This window comes from Miniopterus schreibersii (assembly GCF_964146895.1).
Source record: "Miniopterus schreibersii genome assembly, chromosome: 3".
Taxonomy (NCBI): Eukaryota; Metazoa; Chordata; class Mammalia; order Chiroptera; family Miniopteridae; genus Miniopterus; species Miniopterus schreibersii.
In genome coordinates this window covers 5,493,740-5,507,796 of record NC_138103.1, presented here as the reverse complement: position 1 = coordinate 5,507,796, position 14,057 = coordinate 5,493,740, and the positions used below count along the sequence as shown (strand labels likewise).

The following is a 14,057-nucleotide window of genomic DNA, read 5'->3' as shown; positions in this document are numbered from 1 at the left end:
GGTGCAAGGGCTGACCAACTTGTCTCCTTACCTTTCCAACTTCTGGGGTTTTGCTTCAATACCCAAAATCCCATCTTATGGCTGTTTCATACTCAGAATACTTTTATGGCTCTGGCTAAAGCCAAAACAGGCAAATCCACAGAGATGAATGGAGAGAGTTGATAAACTTGACCTTTTCCAAGTATGAGAGTGGGTTGGGGGCTTTTTACATTTATTCCTTAATTGCTTTCAGGAGAGGCAATTGATTTGACCACATGTAGTATCAAATATAAATTTGGTATCAAGATATGGCTGTGGCTTCAGCCTTCATTCTTTAGCTTAAAAGAAAATTGGGGCCAAAAACACTGTCAAAAAGTGGGATGAGAGAGAAAGAGGTACATTCTCTCTCCAGGTATAAATTTAACACCAAAATTTTGACTTCACTGGCAGAAGTGGAGGAGTCATCAAAGTTGTAGGGAATGAGTTAAGATGTACAAGAAACCCGTTCTCCAAAAGGAAAATCAATTTGCAAATTATTGATTATTCAGTGCTATTTTAAGTAGACCCCAGAATGATCAGTTATACTATCAAAACCAATTCAGTCTCCTCTCTCCACTCCTGTCTTTTTCTCTAATTAGCTTCTCCTACTGCATTCAGCTTACTTTTCCCCCCCTTCATTTTAAACCTGTTCTCCCCCAAAAAAACAGCTCATTGGGAAATGAAGAGTAGGTATGGAATTAACCCAAGTATAGGACCTCTCCTCCCTCAGTCCCCTCCCTGACACGGGACTCCTCACCAGTTGAAAAGCCACCTCCTGCCTCTTGAACTCAGTACCTGGAAGAAGCCTATAATCACCAAGGGCCTGGCTTTCACAAACTCGACCACCTGCTGGGTGTCAGTGAACAAAAATGCTTTGTCGCTAATTTGTCTTCTCAGCCAGACGACCAAGGCAGCAGATTCAACCACTCCTGGAGAGAGAGACAGGGAAATTGATCCCACAGAAGTTTTCTCTTGAACTGTGTAGCAAGGCCTGTCCTTCCCAAGTTTAACGTGTGGAAGCTTCTCATCTTGGGGTCCCACCCCTTGAAGGCCACGGTCAGTTCTCCTCCCCACCAAGCCCCAAGGCAAGAACATTAACACAGCAGGTAAACTTGACTGAGCACTTACCAAGGACCAGGCATTCCATCCACAACAACCCTGCCCTGAGGGCTAGACAGTATTACTCCCCTCCTTCTCGAAGACAGGAAATTGAAGTTGAACTTGCCAATGGCCACCCCGCCAGCGAATCCGAGGATCAGACTCAGGAGGAAGCAAGTCCAGCCTTCTTTTCTCATTCGCCCACCAAAGTGACAGTAAGATAGATTTTTAAATATAAATAAATAAAATAAAATCAAACGACCAGCTAGCTCCGTGACCTTGGGAAAATTCCGCCATATCCCTGTGTCTCCAGTTGCTCAGCTGAGACACAAACTTGTGCTAAGGTTGTCAGTCCTGACTTTCATTTCTCAGTTGTCGTGTGGAGGGGCCAAGCACACAAAAGCCTTGGCTTCTGAAATTGTGAGATATGTGCGGTATCTGGGGAGGTGGAATGACGTGCGAATGTGCACCAGGCTACAGATGGACGTGTGCTTGCTGGGATCGCCAGCTTCACATGATGGCAGGTGGCGCAAATGTTGTATGAAAGCCTGCTACAGAACAGAATGGAGCATTTTAAGTGGGTTTATGAGATAAAGCAATGTTTGTCATGAGTAGCCTTGGGCTACATGTATAGGGCTTTATTCACTCGCTCACTCATTAATTCTTTTACTCTTCAGACATTTGATAAATACACATTGAGTGCCTACTAAGGTATCGAACGCTGTGTTAGTTCTTGGGGATATACTATAACGGTGGCCAGAAACAGACACAATGCCATCGTTTGCAGCTCCCATTCTGTTAAGGAAAGATAGTAATTATACAAACAAGTGTATAAGCACAACCAAATAAGTATATAAAACCAAGTTCAGTGAGCCAGTAGCAAAGATACATGACCTAGGCTGTGAAATCAAGGAGGGCTTCCTGGAGGAAATTACTTAAGAGGTGAAAACTGAAGGATGTGTAGGAGTTACACAGGAGGCAATAAGGAGACAGAAAAGCTTTCAGGCAGAGCAAACAGCCTGTGCAAAGGCCCTGCGACAGGACAGATTGCTCAAGGGCCCTGGTGAACGCACATTGTGTTGGTAGATTAACTGGAAAGGACTATTTTCAGTTCTTTGCTTATATTTCCTAAGAACATTTGACCTTTAAAAAGCTTGTAATGAAGCATATTTACATGCAGAAAGGTGCACAAATTATAATAAATAGTTTGATTAATTGTGACAAAATGAACACACCTGAGTCACTACCCCCCAGATCAAGAAATGGAGCATTGCCAGTCCCTCAAAAGTGCCCGCATGCCCCCTCCCAGCCCCTGCCCTGCCCTGCCCCTGCCGCCACCGAGGAGCAACTTCTATCCTAACTTCTGACAGCGCTTCAGTGGGCCTGCTCCTGAAAGCCGTGCAGGTCACGGTTTGTGCTCTCAGGTCTGGCTTCGTCGTGCGTGTGAGATTCATCCATGTCGCCTGTGCTTGCAGCTCCGTTCACACAGCTGCCGGGGCGTCCCCTGTGTGACTGCCCCGCAGCTCGCAAATCCACCCTCCGCTGGGGCGCATTTGGGCTGTTTCCAGTTTGGGCTCCGCGCCTCTGGCGGATACATGCCCAGAGGGAGAATTTCTGGCCATAGGGGACACTGTGTTCAGCTCAGTGGATACAGAATAGGCCATTCAAAAGGCCACAGTGAGTCGGGCCTGTGGGAGTTCAGGGGAAAAGGGTGTGGTGCTCTCCGGGGCCAGAGGGGGGTGGGCGAGGCTTCCTGACACCCTCAGACCAGACACCACCCCACTGCAGTCAGCCTGCCTCCCGGGTCGGGCCCAAGCTTGAGTTTCTAACTTTACGGTGTTCAGAGCCATTTTTCAGGGGGGGAAAAAAACAGACACCTATCATGGAAAGAAACTTTCTCTTATAGGCTTTTACCTGAGCCAATTAAGTGTCCTGAAAGGAGTGGGTTTAAAACTTATGAAAACAACAAGAAAGGAGAACTAACCCCTCTGAACAGGTGTAACTTTTGGGTGCTCAGATCTGTCTCTCTGACCACTTCCCACTGTCCGGACTCCAGCCCCTGCTCCCCCCCCACTACACACACACACACACACACACACACACACACGCACACACGCACACGCACACACACACCCTGGGCTTGGAATCTGCCAGTCCCTCCCCGGCTGCCCTTCCCTCAGCTGGCTGGGCACCTCCTCCGGCTTATTCAGGTCTCAGATGGGTCTTTTCTCACCCCTCCCCCTGCCATCGTTCTCTATTTTCCGACCTGACGTATTTTCTTCATTGTATCTCTCTCTTCCCAAAATTTTGACATTTGGCTAACTTGCTCAGTAGCCCCTGTCACGCCCGGCTCACACTGGGTGCCAGGGAGTCACCGGAGGGTGAGTGAGTGAGCTGAATGACTCACTAGCTGGCTGGCTTGCAGGGAGCTGATCTCTGGGAGGCGTGAGCTCCTCTTGCCCCTCTAGACCCCAGGGACTGAGGTAGCTCTGAACTTGGCAAATAGTTCTTTCCTGAGTGCCTGCAAATCAGGCCCTGCCCACTGTGCAGGAGTTCCCCTGGCCCCTGGGTCAGAGCCAGAGGACAGTGACCACTGAGGTATGAACCTGTGTCGATGACATCCTGGGGCTGTGGCTCTGAGGCACAGTCCCAGGCACCGGCTGTGCATCCTTATTGAGGCCCTGGAGGCAACCTGAGTCTCCCTCCCTCCAGGGAGGCAGCCAAGGCCAAGTCTCCCCCTTCAATCCTTGGGAGCTAGACAGGCGGTCTGGGGCTTTGACCCAACAAGAACGAAACCCCACCTGCCTCCTCCAGAGGTTTTTATAGAAGTCAAACCGTCTCGCCCTTTTTAGCTCCGAGGAGCCCGTCAGGTGGGCAGAGCTGGCACCCACTATTCAACGTGCTTAGGAAATGAGAAATTGAAAAGCTGGGTCAAGTTCTCATAGCTAAAATCCAGGCCCTGCTCCATCCTGGCATCCCACTGCTTCTTTCCCTGGCTGGAGGGAAGCACTGAGGAAGAAGGGAGATGGGAAACCCAGCAATAATAGGGGCCGGGTCCTCACCCCAAGCCTGCCTCCTGCAGCAGGCCCTCGCAGTGCCATCCCATTCAAACCGAAAACTACACTTTAAGAACCTAAGTGTTCCAGGCCCTGCACTAGGGTCGGGAAGCTAATAGTTTGATAATAATAACCGTATCTGCCACTTGCTTAGAGTGTAGCACAATGTAAGCTGTGGGCTAGATCTGGTCTGCCAACTGGTTTTATAAATAAAGTTTTATTGGCACACAGCCATACCCATTTGCTTATGTATGGCTGCTTGCCCATTGCATCAACAGAGTTAAGCAGTTCTGACAGAGATTGTCTGGTCAGTAGGCTTAAAATATTTACTATCTGGTCCTGGAAAGTGTGGCTCAGTTGGTTGGGCGTTGTCTCCTGCACCAAAAGATCAAGGGTTCGATTCCGAGTCAGGGCACATACCCAGGTTGCAGATTTGATCCCTGGTCAGGGTGTGTGTGGGAGGCAACCGATGGATGTTTCTCTCTCTGTCTCTCTGTCTCTCTCTCCCACTCCATCTCTCTCTAAAAACCAATAAAAATATATTTTTAAATATATATTTATCATCTGGCCCTTTACAGAAAATGTTTGTGGGTCCCATGGAACCTTGAAAAAATCATTCTACCTCTCTGTGCCTCAGTTTCTCCATGCTTAAAAGCACCTCCTACATTGGGTTTTTGTGACGGGGGAAGGGACAAGAACAGTGTCTGGGGCACAGTGAGTGCTCCAGATACATGTCATGGCTTGTGCTTTGCAAATCTATGTCATCTTCCCAGTAACCTCAGGAGGTCCATCCTCTCACCATCCTCATCTTACAGACAAGGGAATCAAAATTAGACACGAACTGATTGTGTCTCAAGCACATAGTGAGAATTCAAAGCCAGAGTTCCCTGAATTGGCCCCTGACCTCGTGAGCTCAGTAGAGAAGACAGTGAGGAACAGATACAATTCTGTGGAGTGGGGGCTTGAGGGGGACGCACAACAGGGGCAGGCACCCTGGCCCAACCTGCTCAGTCAAGGGAGGCTGCCAGGGGGAGGCGATGATGAAGTTTCCTGCTGGTCACAGGAGGTACCAGGAGCTGGCTTCCACCACAAAGAGGCTCAGACAGTATGGAAGTTGCCATATTGTCACCTTGCTGCCTCTAAGTGAAGTCAGGACTTCGACAAAGTAACGTGGGGCTTCTCATTTCTTGTGCCATAAGGGGTTTTTGCTTGCAATCAATGAGTCACTGTTGTTGAGGATTGTCATTCCGTCACTATCTGTAGGAACAACCTTCTCTCTCTTCTCTCACTGCTCCTGCCCTCTCTCCCTCTATCTCTTTTCTCCCCCCATTCACAGGCCACCTCCCACAAGCCCGCAGCACTTGCCAGGTCTTTTATATAACCTGTCCTGAAACTGGCACTTCCTCTGCTGCACCTTCCTCTGCGAGTCTGGCCTGTGTGTCTCATGCCCCTTTGTGTCTGTTCTGAGAACTGCAAGGCATCCTGCAGCCCCTGCAGGTGGTGGCACTCCCTGGGTCTCCTGGTTCTTGCAACAACACTTAAGCAGGTTTGTTGCAGACCTGCTGAACACCAGGCCCTGCAACAGACAATCTCAGTTTCCTGAGATTCAATCATTTCACACACGTATAATGGGAACACTCTACCGGCATAGAACAGGCTGTGCTGGGCTCCCCTGCACTCGTCAGCATTGTTCCGTTCATCTACATATTATGCATGCGTTTACACATTCATATAGTTAACACTTTTTAAAATTAGGACCTATCGTGTGCCACTGAGGCACATAATTCTTCATGCATTTTCAACATCAAGATAGGGCTCGACACATGATAGGTTCCCAATAAAAGAGCATTGAATAAGCGAATGACTGAGTTAATGAATGAAATGGATCATTAGAAGCAATAGAGTCAGGTGGTCACCCTGCCCCAAACCTGTCCTGTTCTGTCATCTCTCATTCTCCCTTTTGGCAGCCAGTGCTTCCTTGGCCTGGGACCAAAATTATTCTAGAGTAGAAGATTGGGGTGGCGGGCGGTTACATGAAGTTAGGAATTCACTCTCTGGTCTCTGGTGGTTTATAAACCAAGCACCTCATGGTGCTTCTAGGATCCACTAGCTGAGATGCAAGCTGTAGAGAGATGTAGCTACATGTCACAGAAATCTGTGTTCTTTTTCTTATGGACACGTACTTCTCAGCCTGTTGGTGGAGTCATGTAACAGAGTTTTGGTTAATGTAAAGAGACTAAAAAGTGATGTTTGCCATTCCCAGGCCTGGGCCATGAACACAACCAGTGGCGGTTCTCTGCCTCCTTGCCCCTGTTGCTGGCAGAATACACAAAGGAAACAGCAGACCCTAAGGGAAGACAGAGCCACAAGCTGGAAGGAGCCTGGGTCTTTGAAAGACTGTGAGAAACAGATCCCCCACCTCTACTCTCTGGTTGCCAAATGGGTTTTACACGAGCAATAACTAAATTCTTAATTTTTTTAAACCACTGAAATGCTGGCATTTATGTGTTTTCATAGCTAATGTTACCTTGACTGACACGCAAGCACCATTACCTTTGCAGCTGATGGGCTCCAACCTGTTGCCCTCAAAAAACAGCTTCAACTCCGGGGCCTTCTGAATGTCAAACTCCTGACGAAGTTCCTTCTCAACCGTGATGTCCACTTTGCCAAAGCTGACCCCATTCTTGCCTTTGCCCACGATCTCCATGGCTTTGCCCAGCTCCTCAGCTAGGTTCCTGGATTGCTTTGAGGATGGATTGTCTGAAAGAGCCAGTGGGAAGCAGAATTTGCTAGAGCCTCTCCCCCTCCTGTGTCCCAAGGAAGAGGCTTAGTTTGGCTACTTAGCTCATGGGCCTTTCTCGTGCTCTGCTGATACTGGGTGAATTTTCAGAAATGTGACACACAGTTCCTGAAATTGGTCGGTTTGGAAGACACATACCAGAGTTTTGGGGGGGGGGGGGGGGGGAAGGTTTTCAGCATTGCTAGAAGCAATGCAGCTTTGGGCAACATATTCTCTCTAAGCTCCACTTTCCCCCTAGGAAAGTAGGGAACATAGTGTCTACTTTTAGAGTTGTCACAATCAAAGGGTCACTTAACAATCAGTTATACAGAGCTTTATATTTCTAAGCACTTTACACTTGACATGGAGTAAGCCTTTTAATCCTTCCAGTACCCCTATGGAGCAGGTATTATTATCTCAATTGTGTAGATGAGGAAACTGATAACAACAAAATGACCTATTTGCCCAAGGGCAAGTGGCAGAGACAGCCAGGATCCGCACCCATGCAGCTGGCTCTCTAACCTCCACCAGGCCCGCCTAACCCTTAGCACTACTGTTATTGTACATTAACATATTAATATTATATATGATTACATGTAAATATAATATATAATGTATATAAATGTGTACATATAAATATATTATACATTATAATATACATATATAATAGCTACTGTTATTATTATTGTAAAATTTCTATGGTCCGAAATTACAGGGGAGCAGCAGGGAGACAGAATGGGAGAGCGTGAGCACCATCTGGTGGACAGTCCTGGAGCTAACAGGCCAAACTGGACCCCTGAGCCCTGTAGCAGCTTAAAATATGACAGGGGACTCCCAAGTAAGGAAGGCCAAGAGTGGGGGGGGGTATAGGGAGGGGTTATGAAGCTCCCCGGCCCCCTCTGAGCCCACCCCCTTGGAGGGGATGTCAAAAAGACCTCACACTCTGGATTAAGATTTGTACAGTGACAGATGGTTACTAGGCTGGTGATCACATGGTAAGAGACATAAATACAGAATCTCTGTGTTGTCCACCTGAAACTAACATAACATTGTATGCCAACTACACTTTAATAAAAATTTAAATTAAAAAACTCCGGGCCCTCACATTGCGAGGCCCCCACACTGCTGGGCAGGGGGTGGGGGAGGGACAGGAGCCCTCTCCACAAACAGCCCCAGGGAGCCAGCGGGTGGCATCCTGGGAGTAGGCAGGCCTTCCTGCCCTAAGGCACGGGGACTGAAAGGCAGTCACAGGTGCCTTTCTTCTTCCTGAGAACACTGTGAGCCCACAGGTCCCTCACCACCTGAGGTCTGCGGAAGGCGGGCCGAGCCAGGGCAGGGGGTCACTGGCTCCTTTTTTAGCCAGAACACTTTATCTTTTTCAAACACTCTTGTCCATCTGGAGCACTTAGAGAAACAGGAAATCACCTCCACTGCCACAGACAAGTTTCACGGTCAACAGAGAGGTCTTTTGTAAAGCAAAACCCAGAAAGCTGGGCCCGGGCAGCTGGCACGTGCCCACTGCCAGGCAGGACACCTGCTCCTGCAACGGAACCTGAAAGTGAACAATCGTTTTTATTAAACTCCCAATCAATGAATGGGAAGTGGGACTTTTCGCTCCCTCCTGGATTGATGCCTGTCCGCTGTCTGCTTTGTGACCACGGTTGCCTTCAATACCCCGGTCCATCACTACCAGCTGGCACTGGCCCGCTGCCAGCTGCTCCAGCCTGTGGGCCTCTCCCCTGCTTCCTCGTAGATTCCGTGGTGCCCGGCTCAGGACTGTTGATTGGGAGCCTGCAAACCTGAGTTTCTAAGGCAAGAAGCTCAGGCCAAGAGAAGCACATGGAATAACTAAATGTCCAAACAGTGGAGCTTTCCGAGGTTCCACACACAGCTCAGTGCTCCCAAGCACCCAAAATGAAAGTGAGAGAAAGAGGTTGTGACAGCTGGAGTGCTGGGGTCTGAGAGCTAAAGGAAAGGACCTGCCAATAATAGTAATGGGCATTTACCCATCTATCCTTCTATCCAGCCAGCCAGCCAGCAAATCTATTTTAGGATCTGCCCTGTGCCAGGCACCGCCCTAGGTCCTGGGGATTGAACAATGAACTGATAAAAATCTCTGCTCTCGTTGGAGAAGGCAGAAAATAAAATAAAGAAGGAAGATATATTCTCTGTTAGCTGTTAAATGCCATGGAGAAAGAAGAGGCAGAGCTGGAGATGCAGGGTGTCAAGGGTTTGAGTTTAAGGAGGGAGGCTAACGGAGGCCACATTGAGAAGGGACATTTTAATAAAGCCTGAAGGAGGTGAAAGAGCAAGCTATATGGATATCTGAAGGGAAGTGTGCCAGGCAGAGGAACCGTAAGTGCAAAGGTCCTGAGGTAGGGCCTTGCAGGCCACTGAACAGACTTTGGCCTTTCCTCTGAGGGTTGTGGAAGATACTGGAGGGTTTGGGGCAGGGTGAGATATGACCTGACTTACTTTTTTACTGGATTTTTCTGGATGTTATGTGGAGATTAAATCAAAGGGGAAAGAGTGGGTCCAGGGAGGCCAGCGGGAAGCAATGTAATAACCCAGGGGAGAGACGGTTTTGGCTTGAGCTGGGGTAGTAGCAATGGAGGGATGAGAAGTGGTCAGAGCCTAAAGGCACTGTGGAGGAGCCGACTGGATTTACTGATGGGTTAGGTGTGGAATGTGAGTGAGAGAGGAATCAAGGGGACTCCGGGGTTTTTGACCTGAGCAACCAGAAGGATGATGATGATGATGATGATGATGATGATGACGACGACGACGTCAGGGCGAGATACACCCCTCAGGTCTCAGAGCTATGTCCTGGACTGGTCAACTGGAAATGCCAGTCTGGTCAGGGCGTGGAGACCATGGACATTGCTGCTTGGGCAGAGCAGTGCCCAGATGCTCAGGGAGCCCTTTGCTGGGAGGCCAAGCGCTCCTACAGGCACAGCCTTGCTCAGGCCTTGAGTTCTACTGAGGTCATTGTCTGGCACAAATGGGGGACTCACTGAATGAGAATTCCTTATGTTAGCTCGTAAAACAGTTATGGCGATTTACAGTACTTGAGGCCCAGGTCAGATGTTTTCTAAAACATCGCTGTGCCTCGGTTTCTTTATCTATATAATGGGGAATTAATAGGTCCTACACCTTAGGCTGATCCTACATAGGAAGCAAAGCTCTGGCACAGAAGTGCTCAGTAAACATGAGCCATGAAGGGGACAGAGGTGGGCAACCTTTGGCCTTGCTCTGACAGGGGTCTCTCTGGGAAGGGAGGGTCCTATGGAGATGTCTAGATATTCAGCAGATGCTCTGGTTCCTGAGTAAAGGAAGGCAAGGGTGACCAGGCAGGTCACCCAGCCCAAGGCTTCAGCCTACCACGTGGTCAGTGAATGGGAATAGGCTCTGGTTCTCTGTCTGCCTGCATAGTGTGTAGACGTGTTCGTGGGTAATGGACCTAGAATCCGCATTTGCCTGGGTCTTTAGTAGATAACCCTGGGTTCCCTTTTCTGAGCAGCCAATGTGAGCCAAGGGAGGGGCTGATGGGTGCGGGAGGTGTGAGTGCGGGGATTGGAGATCAGCTCTCCACACAGGAAGCTGGAGCCTGCCTCTCTTTAGACTGGTTCTCAACGGGGAACATGTGGCCATGTCTGGAGACATTTCTGCTCATCACAGCTGGAATGCTACTGGCCACAATGTACAGGGCACTACCCCCACCCCAACACACACAGCGAAGAATTATCCAGCAAAAATGTCAATATTGCTAAGGATGGGAAACCTTATTTTAGACCAAGCTTCAGACCAAGCATGGAAAAGTATTTTAAAAATAACCCTCTTCCCCATTCCATAAGGCCATTTACAGTGTACAAAGGTGCTCACAGGTGGTGAGGACTTCAGGGTGGTCATCAACCCTTTCTAGCTCCTCAGGGGCCAGCCAACAAATTCCTCTGACCACTGCGATGGCTTTCAAGGCCCTGAAGGTTCTGCTGTTCATCCTTATAACCTTACTTCCTCCTACCCTTCTCTTCAGCAGCTCAGCTTCAGCCACTGTGGCACATTTCTGCCCCAGGGCCTTTGCACTTGTTTTTGCTGCCCGAAATGCCCTCCTTCCAGATATCTGCGTGGGTTGCTGCCTTCCTGCCCTCAGGTCTTTGCTGAATTGTCTCCTTCTCAGGAAGACCTTCCCTTTTCTCTTTGCCTCATTAATGGAGAATATTATGGGCTGAAGGAAAGTTAATTCAAATGCAAATTGTTTAATCTCCCTGCACTTGTATTCTCATTTGGAAATTGGGAATGATGTGACATACGCATTATTTTTTAAAATATTAATAATATGTGTTCTCATATAAACGTATAAAACTCCTCTGTCCTCCAGGAGCAAGGAGGCAGGTCTCACCCCATCCATCACCCACCCCCCAGGAGTGGGGAGCACTCACGGAAAATCACCATGAGGAAGCGGGTCTGGCTGAGCATGTGGGCGAGGCCAGCGGGTGTCAGCACCATCAGGTTGCCTTCCTCCGCGATGTGCAAGGGCTGGGACATGTTGATGTCAATGTCCTCCATGGTGCTGTCCTCTGGAAAACCCTGGACTGCAGAGACACAAGTGCCCACCAGCAGCAAAGACCTCCAGAGAAGCTCCATGGCTGTCCTGCAGGGCAGGAGGAGAAATAGGAGCCCTTATCAGCACGGGGGGGCCACACCGTCACCCCCTCCGCATGTCCTTCCCTGCCCGCCAGCCCCTGCGTGGAGAATGTGGCCTGAGCATGGCCCACTCTCTCCTTAGCAATGCCCGCAGCTTGGCAGGGTAACCTCAGGGCTTGAGTAAACTGTGCAAGGGTGGCTCAGAGATGCAGGGCCCCACTCAGAGCAGCAAGAAGCCAAACCACATGCCAGCGGCTGAGCCCACTGGCACACCAGACACTAAGCGAGTCCTTTAATAGATGAGTCCTAGGGTGAACCTCTGGATCTCAGAGCTAACTGGTCCAGTCCCCCATCACAGCCTCTGCTTCATGCTCCTCCAGCTCCTGCTTGAATGCTCCTTATCACAGGAAGCTCACTACTTCACAGTGTACCCCATTTTATTTTTGAACAGGTTTTTCCTCTAGTGTAATTATGTCTTTTAAAAGTCATCACCCGGCTGGGCATGGCTCAGTGGTTGAGCATCGACCTAGGATCCAAGCGACTGGGGTTTGACTCCCGGTCAGGGCACATGCCCGGGTTGCGGGCTAGCCGATCAATGATTCTCTCATCATTGATATTTCTATCTCTCTCTCTCCTTCTCCTTTCCTCTCTCTGAAATCAATAAAGACATATTAAAAAAAAAAAAAGTCATGACTAGAGTACACATTTATAAAACTGCCAACAAATACAATAAAAATACATTAAATAGAAAATAAAAATCTCTCCCATAATCCCATCCTTGAGAAAGCTATGGTTAACAGTCTGAAGTAAATTGACACTGTTATAGGTGTTGAAAACGCCTATGGAATCCAGTATGCATATTGTTTGGTGTTATGATTTTATTATTCAATAGTATGAAATATATCCTAGATATCTTCCCATAAAAGTACATATTAGATCTATAACATGGTTTCCTTTCCTCTTTCTCTCTCTCTCTTTTTTATTGCAGGGGTGTGGAGGCAATTCTTAACTGTGAGGAGGATGACCTGGTGAGAAGCTGCCTCTCTCCCTAATAGCATGTATCTCCTAACAACTTGGAGAGGGGGGTCAGGCTGCACGAGCTGCTCAAGCGCAGAGCTGCTCTCCTGTGCAGCACACAGGCCGCGGGAGTGTCTTAGATAAGAAGATGTAGGGCAGACATAGTCCAGTCAACCCTTCAGGTTAGATTGATGAGGATCTTAACTTCTTTGTTGACTGCAGTATTTCTAGCACCTGGCGTTTATGGTAAGAAAATGAATGAGTGGAATGAATGAGTGAATGAATATTTGAGATTTACCTGAGAAATGTGTTTGGCAAACTGAGAATTTTTTATAAAAATAAATCTAATGGCCCTGCTGGGCGTTGCTCAGCTGTTGAATGTCGACCTGGGATCCAGGCTATCGGGGTTTGATTCCTGGTCAGGGCACATGCCCGGGTTGCGGGCTGCAGCCCATCAATGACTCTCTCATCATTGATGTTTCTGTCTCTCTCTCTCCCCTCTCATTTCCTCTCTCTGAAATCAATAAAGACATATCAAAAAATAAATTAAAAAAAAATCTAATGGAATTTTATGGCCCAATATATAGTGAATTGTTACCAATTCTCAGTGCTAAATGTTATAAGAACCTGCAGCTCCACATTCTAGTGCTTTCCATGCCATCACCTCTCTATGGCAAGCCTCAGAGTAGAATTGACTTTTGATTTGGGTTCCAAAACAGGCCTTTGAAACTCACAGCAGGTACCAGGCGATCCAGGGCTCAGACTGAGAGAATGGGCTTTTTAGAAAGAAAGGGATGGCTCTAAGGGTATATGCTATAGACTCTGGGTTTGGAAGCACATGTGTTGATAGAGGGAACAGCTTGCCTGTCCACCAACAGGAGGATCAGGAGGAGTGGCTAGAGCTTTGATGCTTCTGGGTCCTGAAAAGGGGCTCTTTTGGCTTCCTGAACTCAATTTCAACGTGTGTGTGTGTGTGTGTGTGTGTGTGTGTGTGTGTGTGTGTGTGTGTGTGTTCCCACACCAACAAGCAATTCTCAGACACCCAGCAAGATATCCAAGAATTTAACTCAGTTCTTACACTGTCTGCCCAGAGATAGCATCAGATTTCACAGGTTAAGAGCCAGGTCCCACAAGATCTTCCTCCACTTCAGGTGCCAATCCCAACTCCAGGGTGTCACCTGTGCTTCTGACTGACTGCCTATAAGTCAGAAGTTCCTGTAAGGACAGAAAAAGGCTTTCCTTTTTTATTCAAACAGCTCCTCTGTTCAAACTGTGGGAAAAGATAAGCATCCCTCTCCTCCCTGCTGTTTTTACATCTCAGGGATAATTCACACCAAGGAGTCTCCAGTTAGAAGAAAGTCCCCCCCACCCCCCACTTCCCCTTCAAACAAGCCTCTTTTGAACTCTCCATAACTTCTGCTCTAAGTATGTTTTATAGGTTTGGG

The 14,057-nt window shown here is 48.4% G+C and overlaps 1 protein-coding gene across 1 annotated transcript in view; it reads right to left on the bottom strand.

Moving 5' to 3' along the window:
* The window catches only part of PDILT (protein disulfide isomerase like, testis expressed), a gene marked incomplete at its 3' end in the record, with an annotated part of 31,296 nt that extends 19,698 nt beyond the window's left edge, over positions 1–11,598 (bottom strand). Inside the window, exons 1-3 of the mRNA XM_081131702.1 lie at positions 11,391–11,598; positions 6,726–6,932; positions 814–947 (exon numbers count right to left, since the gene is read on the bottom strand). Of these exons, the coding sequence (XP_080987828.1) occupies positions 814–947; positions 6,726–6,932; positions 11,391–11,595 (546 nt within the window). The 5' untranslated portion in view covers positions 11,596–11,598. The remainder of the gene's footprint in view (positions 1–813; positions 948–6,725; positions 6,933–11,390) is intronic.
* Positions 11,599–14,057: the final 2,459 nt, after the last annotated feature.